The following is a 20099-nucleotide window of genomic DNA, read 5'->3' on the forward strand; positions in this document are numbered from 1 at the left end:
CGTCCCGGGCGTGGTATTTTCTGTCGAGGACGATTCCTTTGGAGATGTAGCCCATTAACGAGGGCCTAATGCTGACGGACTACATCACAAATGAAAGCAAGCCTTTAATCAAAGGGCCATGATGGATTAATATAATTCACCTTGGTTGCATCATCAAGGGTGAGGTCCCAGGCATGTTTTCAGGATATAATGAATGAGCAATGGGCATATGAAGTATAGTCGTTGGCGTCAGTGTGGATGTCTTGGGTGAGTAACTCTTCAGCAGTGTCTAGGTCCCCAGTTATACATACATTGTGGGCTATCGTGGTGGCCAGGATCTGCACGAAGGATGCTCGAATTGCATTGTGAGGGTCAAGAATGGAAACTCACCTTTCGATTGGTGTTCTTTGGTACCGTATGCCCACTCTGAGATCGTTTTATCTTCGCCTCCGCTGAGGATGTGTTTGCCGTTCGCGGAGAAAGTGAAAGATCGCGGCGAGGATGATGGTGATGTTTCATTGATGTGAGAGCCATCAGAGATGGACATACTTGTCTTCAGATGTGGAAGCGACGGGAGTACCAGCAGGATGAATATGGTAGGATCTTTATTATAGCCTCCTGAAGAAGACGTGTGCCATCGGCGTCCATGTGAGTGACAAGTTGTATTTTGTGCGACTCTTGGAAGATGCGACAGCAAAAATATGAGGGCTGAGTGTAGCGGTGTCTTCACTTCCATTCCAGAGGCGTGAATATTGAATGCTGGAGGAATCATAGTTGGCAGAGTGAATATGGAGGTCTTGATGTCTGTGAAGCTTTGACGTTCGAACGATTGATCATCGGAGGAACTGAATTCGAATAGGCTTTTGAGACTCCACGAATTTGCAACCAGTTTGACAAAGGACCTCTTCAGGGCGACCTACTTTACTTCGATTCTCATTTGACATTTGCTCCTGCCGGTTTATCCCTCAAAGTACGTTCTTACTATTGACAGCGTTATCCTCATTTATTACTTTTTTGTGGAGGTGTTTTGCGTATGCCTGGGGAGGCTTGTGCGACTTAGAAACAGCTGTAATAGAGTGCCATCTTGACGCAAAATTACAAACATTAATGTCAGTTCTTCTATCAACCTCACGTCTTGAACTATCGTGCATGCATAGGTCTTACGTCCGTCTCTACAAGTTTGTGGTGGGTTCCAGTTTGTAGACAAATGTAACCTCGCCCATAAACTTTGGAACGCGTGTTGAGCAAAATCTGACGAGCCTTTCTATCATTGAGACGTTTAGGCACCGCAGTGGACTATCGACCGAACTGCAGCTAAATCCAACACCTACTTCGACATCCCCTGCAACTCCAAAGCCTTTTCCATACTGTTCTTCAACGTCTCGACATCTACCCATCACCCTCAAGCGACCCCGCCACTTTCCCAGACACCATCAGCGAATTCCCGAGGGGGACGTTTATCACTTCTGCGTCGAGGGCACGTTGGTGGGCTAAGGAGCAGCAGCAGTTGAGGTTGGTGCAGACCGTGCAGCCTGCGTGGACGAGGCATCTATTGCGGTGCCCATTGCTCCTGCTGTGAGACGATGGTGATGGTTGATATTGGTATCGAGGTTGTGCGTGAGGGTGGGGTTGGGGTCGTTTTGGGGAGGAGGGCTGGTGAGGTTATTCATATTTGATTCGCATGTCATTAATATTCATCCTTCCATGGTTTACACTGCGGAGGTACGTACTGTCATTGGTTATTTTTGTTTCTGGTGGTGTTCCACGCTCCTCCCGCCCACTCCCCGCACCAAAGGCACTGCTTTCACTCCCCCCAAAAGTAGTCTCTTTTGCGTCGTGTAGTGCTCAGCATCAAAGGGAATGTCTGTTTTATGTTTGCACCTTTGTCTTTGCCTTTTCGAACATGTCTGAGTTATAAAACATATCTACAGGTTCTACCTCCCGCCACTGAGATTCTGCAAGAATGCATTCTCGCTCCGTGATGCTTCATAACTCCTTGAGATGCGCCAACCTCAATTTCATCATCTTTGGGCGACAGACAGCTTGTCTGTGATCACGCTTGAGCGAGGTGCAGTCATAATATAGAGGTGGTGAGATATGCCGTTGGATCTACTGAAAATGTTGGTTCACTGGTCTATGAAAGAGTTGATATGAGACTTACCTCCCAGTCGCCCCACATCTCTCACATCCAACATAACAACTCTAACATCATGCCCCCAGCACCTGCACTATCCTGAAGGCCTTCTTATAACTGATGTCCCAGTGATACCTAGGCCAACAATGACAAAGTCATCATATGTCACAAGCTGGGAAACATGAGCGGTGATGGGGGAGGGTCAATAGGGTCAGAATGAGCACCTGGTGTTTGGGAGTGGAAGCCCTGGACAACACTGGATGCGTGCTTGGGGAGTTTGCAAGGTGTGAAGGTTGTCGAGGAATTCTGTTAATGCTAGGCAGGGTGAGGGAGAGTGTGCTGCCTATCATGGGAAGGAAGGAACCGACATGGTTGTGGCGTGTTTGCAGTTTGTCACGTTCAATGAATTCCTCGCAACTTCAGTGCCATTCGCCGTCCATAGCTCGATAAGTTTGTGGACTTTACTGGTCCCATATGTTATGGACTCGTCGTATACACCAAGTCCGTGGCCTGCATGTGTTCATCATTGTCAATATCATCACCAACTAAGCAAACTGACTCACCTACCTGCGCATCGGCAGCGTCTGCCATTGTAGGACTTGTTATACGTAGGTTAACAATATCACACTCATGATAGAATGCTGCCTGCCTCGAGCGAGTATCGGTGCCTGGTAAGCATTACTTTTGACAGGCATTGGGAGAAAAAAGACAAGTATCACAGACTTCATAGCAGATGTCGTAGATTTTGTGAGAAGGTGGAGGAGGTGCTGGATAAACGTATACCTAAGGAATCCATTCAAATGAAGAATGATGTTCGAATGTGTATTGATCCCGTCCTCGAAATGTGTTAATAGCAGTGCAATGGAATCTGATCTAGAGCGCCTGGGGAACGATGTTACTAGACTTTTGCACCCTGTCATTCGACAATGTGGATGGCAGAGTCGTCTGTCTTGGAGGTGGCAGGGTGAAAAATGTCAATTTGAAGGGAGCTTGCGCCAGCCTTCTTGGTGGAAAAGTGGAGATGATGGAGGCTTGGATATTGGGGTGTGGTGGCTGCATAGAAAGTATTCACGACGTTGATGATGCGTATATCTCGTTTGAGGAGAAGAGTGTGAAGGATACTACTAATGAGGTTCTATAGTACAGCCGACCAATGGTGGAACCTAGCTGTTGGTATAGGTGCATCCAGGTGCGAGGACTCCGAGGAGGAGAAGAGTGTGCACTATGTGACATATAAACTGTCACTTGCATGATGGGCATGGCCTGCTGTGCATATGGTACCAATCAGAACCTTTATGGCACTGGATGATTATTGGATGATTAGATTTTTTCTTCATTCCGCTCTGCTGAATATGATCCAGCAGTGCAACAAATTTTTGCCTCATGGCTTGAACACTTATGGCCTATATAAATGATACAGGGCTCTTCTCATCATATTACTTCACTTCACAATGCCCCAAGGCAAAGGCAAAGGCAATTCACCAAGGAATTCGATTCAAGTCACCGAAGCAACAGCCGGTGAAAGCTCAGTACATGCCTTATGAGGATCACTTCATTCAATCCATCCACTCCAAACTACTGACATTAATGAGTCATCCTTCGTCTAGCACCAACCCCGTGGCAGAGTCAAACGGTTGCTGGAGAAGGTCAAGGGTGGTGTTAAGTACGGTGTGGACAAGTTAAGGATCCCGAGTAAGTCCACGAGCATGCTAATGAGTGTCCTGGAGTCCAACTAAGATTGGCATAAGCGCTTGGAGGATTCCCGCAGCCGCAGCCCTGTTCCCCAAAATGATGAAGGTGCTTCATCGACTTCGGTAGGTTCTCATACTTGCCCTCCAGTTTCTGCGCTCTCTCTAAATTCTACTTGTGACACAGGTTCAGGCTGCTCCGTCTGGTATGGAAGTGGAGGCTGATACCCAATCGGCACTTCAGGATATTCAAGAGGCTGTAAAGCTCATGCATTCACTTCCAGGACCTGCGACAACCGTGGCTTCTCATCTTCAAGACGCACAAGAGGATCTCGATGCTGTTGACAAATTTCAGGATACATATCTCAAACCCCTCAAGATATTCGACACTGTTATCGGACAGGTCGCAGATGTATGGGCCATCTTCTCGATCAGAACCGAATTAATCCAGTCCACAGGTTCATCCATATGCAAAGATGGCACTGGGCGTGTTATCTTGTGCAGCCAAAGTATGTCTTCATTTTCTCTCTCCCTATCTCCCACTGTTACTCAACAATTATTTGTACAGATTATTCTAGTGCAAGTGGATCGCGACAAAGCAGTACTCAAACTTCTCGAAAAGTTAGATGAAGTTTACAGCTTCATAACACAAGACGAGATGCTTGGCAAAATCTCGTCGATGCGCGCTATCCTTGGAAAGATCTCTCAGCAGACCCGTGAATGCGCCCATTTTATCAAAAACTATTCAGAGACCAAGAACTTTTGTGAGTATTACCAGATGTTGTGCTCTGTGCTGTCTCAAGCTTCTACCATCATCACAGGGAACAGACTCGGAAAGAACATCATCTCGGAAATGACAGATACGATCCAAAAGTGTAGCGACGTGTTCGATAAGCTCATGCAAAACTTCCGGGACCAGCTTACTCTCGATGTAGCCATACATGTCCACGACATAGCCATACACGTCCACCATACAGGTAAGAGTTCGGACGTCCTTCGCACGGAAATCCTTTCCCAGATCACAGAATGGGTCAACAGCACTGGGGACAACGTCCCACGCATGCTGTGGCTATCTGGCCCTGCAGGCAAGGGCAAATCGGCCATCGCCCACACGATTGCGAATTGGTTCAACGAAACGGAGGCCTCGGTTCATGTTTTTGTTTCGATCGGCACAGAGAAGCAGACCGTCGCCATGAAAAGATTTTCTCCACCATCGCTCGCGATCTTGCTGATTGTGATCCGGGGATGAAACGAGCATTAGCGGATGCAGTCAAGGATGCAAACTCGCTCAAGAATACAACAGATATTATCCAGCAGTGGCGCAAGCTTCTCATGCAACCACTCAAGAAGTTCTCCCCGTCGAGTGTAGAGCCTGTCTTGATCATGATCAGAGCACTAGATGAGAGTGGTGGAGTGGAGACGCGGCGTAACATTCTCCGCATACTTGCCAGTAGACTTCAGGACGAAGGACTTCCCCAAATCACCGAACTCCCTTCCAACTTTCGGATTCTCGTCACCTCTCGCCCACTTCCCGATATCGAAAGGGGTTTTGAAGGCTCTGATCATATTCTACGGTTGTCCATGGACAGTATTCCACCAAATGTCGTGGAGCGCGACATTCACACCTTCGTATCTGAGGAGTTGAAAGAGCTATCAGAATTTCAGGATAACCATCTTGTGACACTCACTGCAAAAGCCGATGGACTCTTCGAGTGGGCGCGTCTTGCGTGCGGGTATATTATAAAGAACCCTATTTCGGCTTATCCCCGATGAACTGCTTCGATGAAGTCATGAACCGCCATCCCGGGAGCGGAAAAAACTTGTTGTATGATATTTATCGACTCATGTTAACAGAAATCATGCCTAAGGATAAGGATGCCCATTACAAGCAAGCTGTAGCAAAGTTTCATTCGGTGATGGGACAAATGCTTGCCACAAACAAACCCCTCCCTTTAGTTTCACTGAATGCTATGCGGGACCATTTCCCGGAGGACCACGGCCATTACAACATAGATGCAATGATCAAACGCATGGGATCCCTCCTCAGTGGTACCACCAATTCATACACCCCCATCCGACCCCTTCATGCATCCTTCCACGATTTCTTAACAGACAAGCCATCCAGTGGAGAGTTTTTCATCAACCTGTCAAAGGCACAACGCGACCTTGCATTCGCGTCACTTCGAGTGATGCAACACGACCTTCGCTTCAATATCTGTGATTTAAAGTCTTTGTATCTGCCTAATAGCAAAGATCCCGGGCTACAAGAATGAATCCAAAAATGTATCTCCCCACATCTGTCATATGTGTCTCGATTTTGGACATTGCACGTATGAACCACAGTCTTCGACAAGGAGCTCGCAAAAGAAGTGAAATTGTTGTTCGAGCACGAGCGGTTATTTTTCTGGCTCGAGTTACTCGCCTTGATCAATGCGCTCAGCGGTGCAGTTCCTGCCCTTCCGCTCATTCCCCAGTGGCTGAAGGTGAGTACATTGTTACTGTGTGCCAGATAAAGCACTCATGCGCAACTGCAGGGCCAACCCGAATTCAAAGATGTCTCATCAACTGCAATGGACGTACAGAGATTTATTCAAGTCTTCGGCAGCATGATTTTACACAGCACACCACATCTATATGTATCAGCACTCCCATTCACGCCTACCAACTCCCTGCTATCCAAAAAGCTTCTGCACAGTTTCCGAATATTCTTTGTGTGGCATCTGGACGTGATGTGAACTGGCAAGCTGTTCAGACTGTGCTCAGGGGGCATACTGGGTCGGTTTTCTCGGTCTCATTCTCACCGGATGGCACTCGCATTGTCACTGGTTCTTGGGATGACACTGTTCGGCTGTGGGATGCTGCGACGGGGCAGCCAGTCGGTGAGCCATTGCGAGGGCACAAACATTCAGTTTACTCGGTCTCGTTCTCGCCTGACGGCACTCGCATCGTCACTGGTTCGCGGGATAAGACTATTCAGCTGTGGGATGCTGCAACAGGGCAGCCAGTCAGTGAGCCCTTGCGGGGGCACACTAGTCATGTTAAATCTGTCTCGTTCTCGCCGACGGCACTCGCATCGTCACTGGTTCTTATGATGACACTGTTTGGCTATGGGATACTGCGACAAGGCAGCCAGTCGGTAAGCCCTTGCGGGGGCACACTGATTGGGTTAACCTTGGTCTCGTTCTTGTCAGACGGCACTCGCATCATCACTGGTTTGAAGGATAAGACTATTCAACTGTGGGATGCTGTGACTGGGGCAACCAGTCGGTGAGCCCTTGCAGGGGGCACACTTCAGAAGTTCAATCAGTCTTGTTTTCGCCAGACGGCACTCGCATCATCACTGGTTCGAAGGATAAGACTGTTTGGCTGTGGGATGCTGCGACTGGGGCAGCCAGTCGGTGAGCCCTTGTGGGGGGCACACTGATTCAGTTTCGTCGGTCTCTTTCTTGCCTGACGGCACTCGCATCGTCACTGGTTCTTGGGATAAGACTATTCGCCTATAGGATGCTGTGATGGGGCAGCCAGTCAGTGAGCCCTTGCGGGGGCACACTAGTTGGGTTAACTCGGTCTTGTTCTCGCCAGACGGCACTCGCATCGTCTCTGGTTCTTTGGATAAGACTATTCGGCTGTGGGATACAGTGACAAGGCAGTCGTCGCAACCATCCCCAGTGTCACACCCTTCAGCATTTTCAAACGAACATGTGCGCAATCGAGGCCACCACTACCATGAAATCGAACACTTGGGACAACCACTTCATTTCCTTCTCCTTCAACTCTATCCACGCACTGTGCAACACTTCTGAATTAATGGAGGAAGCATCTTGTGACGACTGTAGTTCGACCCCCTTTGCCCTGAATGATGATAGTGGTTGGGTGGCAGGGCCCAAACATCAGCTCTTATTCTGGGTACCACCCGCTTCTCGACACTCATTCTATAACCCGGAGACAGTATTGGTGATACCCAGAGGAGGTCCTGAGCTTGATTTGAGTCACATGGCACATGGACAGCACTGGCAAAAGTGCCGAGAGGAGTGAGTCTCCTCGAAGCCCTTTCCATTCCTCGTACTTACTAAAAATCAACACTTGCAGACCTTAGTACTGCGATGTTGTGTGCTAGCGATCGAACCTTTGTGGAGATTTTTTCAGATATAACTTGAATGTGACATGTACAGTTGCTTATTTTAATCCCTTGTTGCCTACTTTGTGCGCCCTTCAATCCCCTACTTTGCTTCGATCCTCACTTGACATCTGCTCCCGGTTTGGTTGTTTTGTTCCCTTCAGGTACTTAGCTTAAGCTCTTATTATTGACAACATTAGCCCCATTACTTTTTTTTCGTGGAGGTTTGTGCTGACTTAGAAACGCTTAGTAGTAGAGTGCCTCGGATCCTTGATGCAAAACTGCAAATGTTCAAGTTGTCAGTTCTTCTATTGACCTCGCATCTTAAACGATGTACATGCACATGTCTTAATCCGTGTCTACAAGTTTGTAGTTGATTATAATTACTCGATAAGTGCAACCTCGCACATAAAGTTTGGAATGCGTGTTGAGCAAAATCTCTGACTGATTGACTCGAACAATCCCTTCTAGTTGAAACGTTGAAGTACATCGCCACGATGAAGTACATGGACCATGGACCGAACTGGAGATAGGGCCATCACAATCAGGATCAACGCCTACTTCGACAGTCCCCTGCAACTCCAAAGCCTTCTCCATGCCGTTCCTCAATGTCTCGACATCCGCCCCATCATCCTCAACCGATCCCTGGACCCTCTCAAACACCCTCGCAAATCCTTGAAGACATCTGCTTCTCCCCCTCCTACAAATTCTGCGAGCCCTTCCATCTCGGCTACGAATCGGTAGGCTTTGGGGATTCCTTCTGAGACTGTTTGGATAAGTCTGCCCATTAGGGCTGGTTGGGAGACACTGAGTTCTTTCATTAGAGCATCAGCTGTTGCTGGTGAGGAGCGGTGGGTGGCTGTTGTGGTTTTGGTAAGTTGTTTGATTATTCAGAGGGGTGAATTCGAGGGGTGCAGAGCAGGACTCACTCAGCATCATCATCATGAAGAGGCCTATAGATCCTTTCCTCATCGTCTGTCACCACCACCAACCTTCAGTTTCAAACCTGCTCAGCCATGTCGCAAGAATGAATGACTCACAAACTCGCAAAGTTTCAAAGAACTCGCATCGCCAATTCCAGCACCTGCGCCTTTCAACGGTGATATTTTAAGTCTGTATTGGGACAGCGCAGCAAACTCCTCTAGCACTCTTCAGTCCTGACTCTGTACAGGCATCAAAAGTGGGATCCCATCCTGTTCGTAGTGGTGTCCCTGCTATCCCCACATCAATGAATCCCACAGGGGCTTCCTTAAACAGCCCCCCGATGCATTTTACCATTTTGGGGTTCACAGTGTTACAATCGACAAAGGCGCGTGGAAGGGGAAGGGGAGCGGAATAGGACACTGCAAGTACTCTGCGCACGAATGTAAATACGTCTCCTGGAGGCACGATATTTAATATCCAGTTTGACTTGGATAGGAGGATTTCAAGGGGGACGTTCACCATCCCTGCGTCGAGGGCGCGTTGGTGGGCTGCGGGGGAGCGGGACATCGAGGTTGGTGTAGACAGTGCAGTCAGCGTGGACGAGAAGCTTTGCTATTGCAGAGCCCATTACTCCTGCTGAGACGACTGGCGATGGTTGATATTGGTACTGGGGGTGTGCATGGGGGTGGGTTTGGGGTCGTTTCGCGAGGAGGGCTGGTGAGGTTGTTCTTATTTATGGGTTCATATGTCATTAGTATTTATTCATCGTTTACACCGAGGAGATACTTACTGTCACTGGGGTTGTTTTTGTTTTGAGACATATATATAGAGTCATAAAACACAATCATAGTCATCCTCTCTATAGCGGAGTGGTGCGACATGCATGATGCAACACAGAGTCCAGATGATAAGTACTGTAGCATGTGCTCTGGAAAGTCCTTGGTTTTTTTTATGTTATTCACATGTTAGGATCCCTCCATATCATTGCAACAACTTGAATGAGAAAGACTTTACCTTTCAAGACGGAATGTATTGAAAACTGCACACTGCAAGTGTTGTTACTTTTCTTGACAGTGCAATCGTAACTCGGATAGCCTGACCACAATCACCAGTATCAGAGCCACTGTCAAGCTCAACGGCTCGTTGCACTTTTCTTTGCTCTGTTCCTCAGACATTGCGGCGGACTCGCTTTTCTCGCCACTGGGACCTCCACCTCAGCTCCTACCACGGCCCCCTCCTCTACCACCCCGACCCCCACATCCACACCAACAACCACATTCAAAGAAACTGAAATCTTCTTCATCTTCTTCATCAAAACCACAACATCCTCGTTCTCCTTGTTCAACTCCGCCACATCCTACAAACTATCAGAATACAAATAAATCTAGGAGGTCCAGATGATTATGAAGTCGATATTGCTACTTTGGCAAAAACAACAGGTCAATGTCAACCACCTCCACCTCCTCCAAAAGCAGACACATCAGACTCCGAACGTGAAGATGACGGTGAGCCCAAAAAGCAAAAGGTAAACTATCATATTTCCTATAAATGCCTATATCGACGCTAAGTACTGAGTAAGGAAGCAGAAAAAACATGCTACTTCAGAGTACTACGACATCAACAACCCATTCATCGACAACTCCGAGTTGAACATCGATAATTGCACTCATTTCACTCAGATAAAGCAACGGGGCTTTTATGTCTCTAGTGGCGAAGTTTCTCTTATGAAAGATAGGTATGTGTGGTGTAATTATATCTCCAATGTCCTCATTTACACAAGAACTATATAGTCCTAGAGGATAACGGGAAGAAGAGGAAAATCGTCGATCTTGTACGTCACCCAAACCACGTCATCTCTTGTGCTCACTTGCACCCAGCGCGACTATCTCCAAAGGTGCGTGCCTCCTCGTACCCTAGCTTATGGTCTGACAATGTCATAGAATCGTGGGACATCAAGGGCAAGTTCCCACCTTCTATCAAACCCATACTCACAGATGTCGCATTGAAAGCTGTCAACCCCAGTGAATATGATGAAGACTTTATTTTATGCCGGTGCTGTTTCCTTATAACCATTTTACTATGACTGTACGCCGTGCAACCTACCCTTGAACGTGCTTGCTCACCGGATGACGTCGGCGCACAGAAACTCATCAAACGCACTATATTTGCAGACCACCTCAAGACCCTGATAGATAGACGGGACGAGCTAGCGTGGGGGTTACAAAAGACGGGTTTTCGACAGTGCAGGAGGAGCGGGAGAAGAGTGTTGTTGCTTGGGGTGTGTCACTTCCGTCTTTCTTCAGTTCTTCCTTTCATTCATTCCTTTGTCTATTCTCGTATGCTACTCGTATTCTTATACACTACATCTCACCTCCAATGCCTTCCTCACTTCACCACTAACACCTCACACAGCACCCCACAAGGAAAAAGCCAAGAACGAAAGCGAAGCAGGCGCAGCATCAGCCTCATCAACCTCCTACGTGCATGCATATGTATATCCTACGACCGTGTCTACAAGTTTGTGGTGGGTTCCAGTTGTATAGACAAATGTAACCTCACCCACAAACTTTGGAACGCGTGTTGAGCAAAATCTTTGATAGTGCTTCTAGTTGAAATGTTCAACTTGGAGCACACCGCCACTCAATGAAGGTCATAGGCCATCAACCGAATTGGAGCTAAGTCCAACACCTATTTTGACATCCCCTGCAACCCTGAAGCCTTCTCCACACCGCTCCTCAATCATCTGCCCTGTCACCCTCAAGCGACTCCGCCACTCTCTCAAACACCCTCGCGAATCCCCGAGGGAGACGTTTAGCATTCCTGCATCGAGGGCGTGTTGGTGGGTCAAGGAGGAACGGCCTGGACTGTGCAGCCTGCATGGACAAGGTGTTTGGCTAATGCGGAGTCTGTTGCTCCTACTGAGACGATGGCGATGGTTGACATAGGTATTGAGGTTGTACGTGAGGGTGGGATCTTCGGTGGTCATTTCGGGAGGATGGCTGGTGAGGCTGTTCTTGCTTATGGGTTCATACAGCAATAATACTCATCCTTCCGTGGTTTACACTGCGGAAGTCCGTACAATGGAACCCAGATTGGTCAACCTTGCACCGGTCACACTAACATCAACATCAACTCACTTGCCATCTCTTCTTATGACTCCTTCATTGCAACTACCTCGGACAATAAGACTGTGCCTGTCATGGTGGAGCATAAAGTCGCACCAGCAGATAGGACAGCCACTAAAACACACCACACATAAGACAAACTTGTTCAATTCTTGCCTGCAATGCGTACTCGGCAGACATTCCTGCTCATCCATCTGTGGACTCGTGATCTTCTCGAGCTACCTTGCTTTGCAGACGAGTCGCAAAGCGTGGGTGATCGGCCTGATGAGTCGGTCACCACCAGAGGGTTGAGGTTACTCATTCGCCTTAGTCCTTCTTTCGGCACACTTTTGCTAGTGCAACAGCGTGGTGGGGAGTATAAGAGAATCGCTTCAGATAACAATATCATCGCACAAGTCAGGGACATGGCTTTTGTTGATGTCATGATGGACATCAGGATGTTGGAGATATTGTAGCTGCGAAGAACGGGACATTTTCATTTCATACATCGACAACATTTCCACACAAACAGTACCCTAGAATTTTGTATGGCATCGGTCTCGATATCGTATTATATATTGTCTCGTATACAAACAAGCTAGTCCTAGGGAGATCGTGTTCTTCCTGGAGGGAGAGATGTGACGGTGACGCTGTCCAACAGATCTTTGAGAACCCTGCACTTCTAGACCTCGACATCTCTATTCACGATCATATGGAAGCTTGTTTCTCTGACCACTCAGGAAGCTTCAAGATACATTATGCAAATGCAGCAGTGCGCCTTTGGCATTCGCGGGCGACGCCCCCGATGAATGCACATCCAAAACCCTTGATCAATCTGCATGCAAATACTCTGATGAAGACAAATCCAAAAGTGAGCTTGCTGAATTCATATCACTGCCAAAGTCATGCGAAAAGATGTGCGCCCGCTGGTGGGTGAGATACCAGTGAACATTTATGGCAAGGGTGTTGCTATCACCATCTTGCTAGATAGCGCAGATGTTGATGAAGACATCCATCGTTTCTTGGAGGCTTCCTTCAGAAAACTCTGGCTTTGCTATTCCACTTTGTCACAGCCAACAAAGGCTCAGCTTGAATGGCTAGCAAACCGAGCGGGCAATAGTCAGGCTATGCAACTCCAGGATCCCCAGAATTTAAAACACTCATTGTCTTTCACGGTTCAGCCATCGACGCTAATGCAAGTACTTATAACTTTGCTGTGGCTTCGGCGGAATTACCGTTCAGAGTTACAGTTATGGCTAGATACCCCGGATGGGTGGGCTGGCTGCTGAGTGAAGGAGTGAAGGACTGGCTGTTAACCCAGGGGGAAGAGTGGTTATGAACCCTGGGCATGCATTATTGGCGGGAGACAGAGGTTGGGTTGACTGATCTATGAAAGAGCCTGATACGAGACTTAGCTCCCAGTCGCCCCAGAACACGCATCTCTTGCTTCTCAGCACTTGCACTATCTGAAAGCCTCCTCACAACCGATGTCCTAAGAATACCCAAGCCCACAACGACAGAATCAGCAGGTGTCAGGAGCTGAGAAACGTGAGCGGTGATGGGGGAGGGTAAGTAGGACCAGAATGAGCGTCTGGGTTTGGTGGGAGCCCTGGAGAGCGCTGGATGCATGATTTGAAAGTTTGGAGGGTGTGAGGTTGTCGAGGAATTCGGTTAATGCTAGGCAGATGAGGGAGGGTGTATTGCCCATCGCGGGAAGGAAAGAAGGAACTGATGCGGTTGTGGTGCGCTTGCAGTTTGTTGTGTTCTATGATTTCCTTGCGAGTTCGGTGCTGTTCGCACTCCATAGCCCGACAACTTTGTGGACTTTGTTGGTCGCATATGTTGCGGACTCGTTGTATACACCAAGTCCATGGCCTGCATATATCCATCATCATCAACTAAGCAAACTGACTTACCTACCTGCGCGTTGGTAGCGTCTGCCATCGTAGGACTTGGTATCCGTAATTTAACAATATCACACTTGCTGTAGAGTGCACCTGCCTTGAGCACTTCTCTAGGACACACTGGAGTTGGCGCAATTGAAGGGAATGCCGTGTCTGGGTGTGGCGGCAGCATGATGTAAATAAGGAATCTTGGGTTTTCGATCAGAACCCTTACTGAACGATTATTATCATTGGACAATTAGATTCTTTCTCGTTCTTAGGGAACCCTCCAGGCTTCTGGATGTTATGTACACGCACAGAAGTTCCCTTGTATTCTGGTGATGCGGCCGTGCATACTAGCCTGTGCTTTTACAGCTATTTTCATATCGATAGACCAGAATCCAGAAAACTCACTTAGCCGCTTTTATTTATTATTGGAGCAACACCAAACAAAGGCGCTCATGCTAGCTACTTTTGTAACTCACGTAAGTCATCACCATTACTTGGAGAGTGCTAGTACAATGACTGCCGACCGTCATCATCATGCACAGAAACATCGACATATATATCATTTTCAACAGAGATGAAGAGATGATCTTGCTCAAGTACCAGAGAAACCAAGTGGAGCGTCATCTGATGACAAGCACAGCTTACCTTTGACAACATTGTAGTGTCTTGCATGACGAGGGCTTTGTTGCTTGACCATGGTAGTTACCTATGTACTAGTAACATAGTACCAGTCATCACCATGTGCAGCTGGTTGCAGATGTACGTGCGCGCCGTGATTCTAGGGTCTCGTCAGTGCATAGTTGTACCGCCCCACACAAGCCCCATTGCAAGTAAGGTCAGCGACTTACCATAAAAAGTAACTAGTCTAAGCGCCTCTGTTTGGTGTCGCTCCAATAATAAATAAAAGCGGCTAAGTGAGTTTTCTGGATTCTGGTCTATCAATATGAAAATAGCTGTAATCCTCCGTTGGCATCTGTTCCATTTACTATGTAGTGCCTGCAGTCTGTGGCAGTGCAATAAATATTGCCTCGAGACTTGCTTGAGGCATGTACCAATAATGGTCTATTCCACAATATATAATCTTATGATGACTTGGAGCGCGGCGTCCACCCGCGTGCGTCTCACGTGCGCTTACTTGACCAATTTCTACTACCACTACCATTCAGAAACCTACTAACGTTACCATCATTAGCTTCGCTCCATCACTTACAACATTTCTGAGTCCTTGTGCTCACGAAATAAAACTCCACTTTACTTCATTTGGTTGCGAGCACATCATCAATTCCTTATAAGCTGACCCTTTCATCTGCGTCATCTTGCTGTTTGAACACCGCAGCTCCAAAACATGTCGACGTCATTTACGCACAACAAAAAATATAAATTCTGAGTCGTTCTTCATCAGTTTGCCCACGCATCATTTGTGTTTTACGACTTGATCTATTATGCCCGGTTCATCCATGAATCCGTCTTGATGATATTTCACACAGCCGTATACTACAGTGCTGACACTGTAAAAGAAGATGATCAGCTCATAGCAGATCACCCTGAAGCGACACCTGATTTTCTCGCAATTCTCTCACAAAATGGAATTCCAAAGCACGAACTTTATCTCAAGCAGGGCTGTATTTGCTCACTTAGGCGCAATATGTCTGTTCAGAAGGAACTGGTGAAGAATGCATGCCTCATCATACAATAATTGCACCGCCGTTATGTCAAGGTTCGAGTCATCAACAACAGGACAGGTCAACTTGGAGATACTCAATACATCCCCCGCATCCACTTCGAATTCACACCCCCATGCGTAAGTTAGACTGTTCATCGTCTACAATTTCCCCTCCGTCTTGCATATGCAACGACTTTCAATGGTTGCCAAGGTCTAACCCTTGACAAGACCGTTCTCAACCTTCGCTGCGAAGTCTTCGCACACGGTCAACTGTACACAGCCCTTTCACGGATCCGTCAACGAGATGATTCACGCATCCTATTTTCAGAAGACAAACCAAATGACGATTTCAATACGTCCAACGTCGTGTATAAAGAATTGTTATTAGATTTGAACTAGATCCATCCAACGAGCCGCGCAGCGGCAAGCACTTGTATTGTATATATAAATGATGTCGGACCCTTCCTTACCTTATACCTCGCTTCACAATGGACAACCGCAACCGCAAACTATTGAGGAATTCAGGTCAAGAAACTGAGGGCGGCAATAAGAGGTTAAGGATCTTGGTAAGTCTACGAGCATGTGTAATGAGTGTCCTAGAATACGACTAAGACTGTCATAAGCACTCGAAGGATTCTACCAGCCGCAGCCCTGTTCCCCCGAATGAACGTGCATCATCGACCTCAGTAGGTTCTCATACTTGCCCTCCATTCTCTATGCTCTCTCTAAATTCTAGTGGTTGCACAGGTTCAGGCTGCTCCATCTGTTGTGGAAGTGGAGGCTGTAAAGCACATGCATTCATGTTCAGGACCTGTGACAACTGTGATCTGTCTTGTTCAAGACGCACAAGAGGATCTCGATGCTGATGACAGGTTACAGGACATATATCTTGAATTCCTCTGGAAGTTTGACACTGTTATCAGAGAGATTGCTGATGTATACAGGCCCTCCTCTCAATCAGAACTGAACTAATATAGTTGCACAGGTACATCCCTATGCCAAGATAGCACTGGGCATGATATCTCGTGCAGCCAAAGTATGTTTCATTTTATCACTCCCTATCTCCTACTGTTACTCAGTAATTATTTGTGCAAATTATTCTAGCTCAAGTCGATCATGACACAGCGGTACTCAAACTTCTCGAAAAGTTATGTGAAGTTTATAGCTTCATAATGCAAGGCAAGATCCTTGGCGAAATCTTGTCAATGCATGCTATCCTTGGAAAGATTTCTCAGCAGGTCCATGAGTGTGCCCGTTTTATCAAAAATTGTTCAGAAACCAAGAAATTTTGTGAGTCTTAACAAGATACTGCGCTCTGTACCGTATTGAGCTTCTACGATTATTATAGGGAGCAGACATGGAAAGAACATTATCTTGGAAACGGAAGATACGATCCAAAAATACAATGACGTGTTTGATACGCTCATGCAAAACTTCCGGGACCAGGTTGCTCATGACGTAGCCATACATGTCCACCGTACGGGTAAGGGTTCGGACATCTTTGTCACTTGACATATATTCATACCATTTCAGAAGAAATATCGGACCTCAACGGTATGACTTACGCAGAGGGCGCAGGACTAGATACCAGAAAAGAATGCCTTCAAGGGACGAGCATGGAAATCCTTTCCCAGATCACCGAATGGGTCAACAGCACTGGGGACAATGTTCCACGTGTGCTGTGTCTATCTGGCCCTGCAGGCAAGGGCAAATTGGCCATTGCCCACACCATTGCTAGGTGGTTCAAAGACGTGGGAGGGCTTGGTTTGTGTTACTGTTTTGACCTCCAGCAAGAAGCAGATCATTGTCATGAAAAGATATTTTCCACAATTGCACAGGACCTGGCTGACTGTGATCCGGACATGGGGTGGGCATTAGCAGATGCAGTTCGGGCCACAAGTTTGCTCAAGAAGATGTCAGATATCATCTGGCAGTGGCAGAAGCTTCTTCTCCAACCACTGAGGAAGTCATCTGGGTCAACTGGGGAATCCATCGTGATCATGATCAATGCACTGGATGAGAGCAGTGGAGTAGAGACACGAAGAGACCTCCTCCGTATTCTAGCTGGCAAACATCAAGACCCCACCGTTCCCAAAATCATAGACCTCCCAGCCAACTTCCGCTTCATCATTACCTCTCACCCACTTGGTGATATCAAAGACGAGTTTCATGGCATTCGGCATATTCAACAGATGTCGATGGATGATGTTCCACCAGCAGTCGCAGAGCGCGACATCCATGCTTACGTATCCAAGGAGTTGAAAGGACTTGATTTTGAGGACAGAGAGTCAGCAGTCCTCGCCAAGAAAGCCAATGGACTTTTCGAGTGGGCGCGTCTCGCCTGCGGATACATCAAAGAGCCTCATGTGGGTTTATCTCCAATCGATTGCTACAATGCTGTGGTGTCACACGATCCTATGGAGAGAAGCATGCTGTTGCACAGTATGTACAACCTCATTTTAACAAATATCATGCCCAGGAATACATCTACCCATGTGCAGCATTCGCAGAAATTGTGTTCGACAGCGCTAGCAAGATTCCACTCGGTGATGGGACAAATACTGGGCACAGCTGAACCCCTTCCTTTAGCATGCCTGAATGCCATGAGGCACCATTTTCCAACGAGAGAGGACGATTTCAACGTGGAGCTTGTGGTAAAAAGCATGGGCTCCCTCCTCAGCGGCACCACCAACCCAGATTCCCCAATCCAACCCCTTCATGCATCCTTCTGTGATTTCCTAACGGACAAACCATCCAGCAGAGAATTGTTCATCAACCTGTCAAAAGCACAATGCGACCTTGCATTAGCTTCACTTCAAGTGATGGAACACGGGCTTCACTTCAATATCTGTAATTTAAAGTCGTTGTATCTGTCTAATAGTCAAGATCCCGGGCTACAAGAACGAGTTCAAAAATGCATCCCCCCATATCTGTCATATTCATCTCGATTTTGGACGTCGCACGTATGGACCACAGTCTTAGACAAGGAGCTCGCAAAAGAAGTGTGCTCCTGGTTCAACAATGAGCGGCCTCTTTTCTGGATTGAGTTACTTGCCTTGATAAATGAGCTCGGCGGTGCAGTTCCTGCCCTTCCGTTCATTGCCCAGTGGCTAAATGTGAGTACATTGCTACTGACTGCCAGATAAAGCGCTCATGCGCAACTACAGGGCCATTCTAAATTCAAAGATGCCTCGTCGACTGCAATGGACCTGCAGAGGTTCATTCAAGTGTTCAGCACCATCATTTTACACAGCACACCACATCTATATGTATCAGCACTCCCATTCACACCTGCCAACTCTCCCCTGTCAAAGCTTTCTGCACTTTTTTGAATACTCTTCGTGTGTCATCTGGACATGATATGAACTGGCCAGCTATTCAGACCGTGCTCAGGGGACACACTGATTCAGTTCGCCAGTCTCGTTCTCGCCAGACAGCACTCACATTGTCATTGGTTCAAACGATGAGACTGTTTGGCTGTGGGATGCTGTGATGAGGCAGCCGTTGGTGAGGCCCTTGTGGGGGCACACGGGTTCAGTTTGGTCAGTCTCATTCTTGCCAGACAGCACTCCGCATCGTCACTGGTTCTTGGGATGAGACTGTTCGGCTGTGGGAATGCTGTGATGGGGCAGTCAGTCGGTGAGCCCCTTGCGGCTGGGGCACACTGATGTAAGTTAGGTTGGTCTTATTCTCGCTGGACAGCCACTCAACATCGTCACTGGTTCCGAGGATAAGACTGTGCAGCTGTGGGATGCTGTAACGGGGCAGCCAGTTGTAAGCTCTTGCGGGGGCACACGGGTTGGGTTAACTCATTCCTCGTTCTCGGCCGGAATTGGCACTCGCATCGTCCACTGGTTTGCAGGACAAGACTGTTTGGTTGTGGGATGCTGTGACAGGACAGCCAGTCGGTGAGCCCTTGGGTGGGAAGCCACACTGATTCAGTTCACTTGGCTCGTTCTTGCTGGATGGCACTCCGCATCGTCAGTGTTCGGACGATAGAACTGTTGGCGGCCCTGGCCATGCTGCAACGGGCAGCAGTCAGTGAGCCCTTGCGGGGGCATACTTCTTCAGTTCATTCGGTCTTGTCGCCGGACAGTGCTCGCATTGTCAGGGTTCGGACAATGAGACTTTTCGGCTGTGGGATGCTGCGACGGGGCAGCCAGTTGGTGAGCCCTTGTGGGGGCACACTGGTCCAGTTGTGTCAGTCTCATTCTCACTGAATGGCACTTGCATCATCAGTGGTTCAGACGATGAGACTGTTCAGCTGTGGGATGCTGCGACGGGGCAGCCAGTCGGTGAGCCCTTGGTGGGGCACACTGATATAGTTACCTTGGTCTTGTTCTTGCTGGTGAGGGCGAGGAATGATAGCTGCGTGCTAGGGGGAAGAGTGGGAAGTGGGCTCTCAAGTGCTCCTCTGGATACGAGTGGAAAGTCGTCCCAAGGGGATTGCTACTGAGAAAGATTCCTCTAGTGAAAGGTGAGGGGGATCTATAACCAGCGGTTCGGTCTTGAAGCCTGAATGGGACACTGGGGCAAATAATGCACTCTAAAGCGAAGAGCGCTAGCTAAAGGCGCCTAAACGCGCTAATAAGGTGGAA

At 47.8% G+C, this 20099-nt stretch overlaps 2 protein-coding genes across 2 annotated transcripts; both read right to left on the reverse strand.

Moving 5' to 3' along the window:
• Positions 1 to 1381: 1381 nt before the first annotated feature.
• On the reverse strand, positions 1382 to 1649 carry DFJ58DRAFT_723289 (uncharacterized protein; the record flags this gene model as incomplete). The annotated part of the gene is made up of 2 exons (XM_041384981.1): positions 1382 to 1469; positions 1504 to 1649. The coding sequence occupies 2 exons, from the start codon at positions 1647 to 1649 to the stop codon at positions 1382 to 1384; spliced, it is 234 nt and encodes a 77-aa protein (XP_041248637.1).
• A 6874-nt stretch (positions 1650 to 8523) lies between these two features.
• DFJ58DRAFT_855799 (uncharacterized protein) lies at positions 8524 to 9409 on the reverse strand (the record flags this gene model as incomplete). Its single annotated transcript, XM_041393909.1, has 4 exons — positions 8524 to 8777; positions 8848 to 8893; positions 8959 to 9008; positions 9088 to 9409. The coding sequence occupies 4 exons, from the start codon at positions 9407 to 9409 to the stop codon at positions 8524 to 8526; spliced, it is 672 nt and encodes a 223-aa protein (XP_041248638.1).
• Positions 9410 to 20099: the final 10690 nt, after the last annotated feature.

This window comes from Suillus subalutaceus (assembly GCF_016647625.1).
Source record: "Suillus subalutaceus strain FC151 chromosome Unknown DFJ58scaffold_12, whole genome shotgun sequence".
NCBI classification, from domain to species: Eukaryota; Fungi; Basidiomycota; class Agaricomycetes; order Boletales; family Suillaceae; genus Suillus; species Suillus subalutaceus.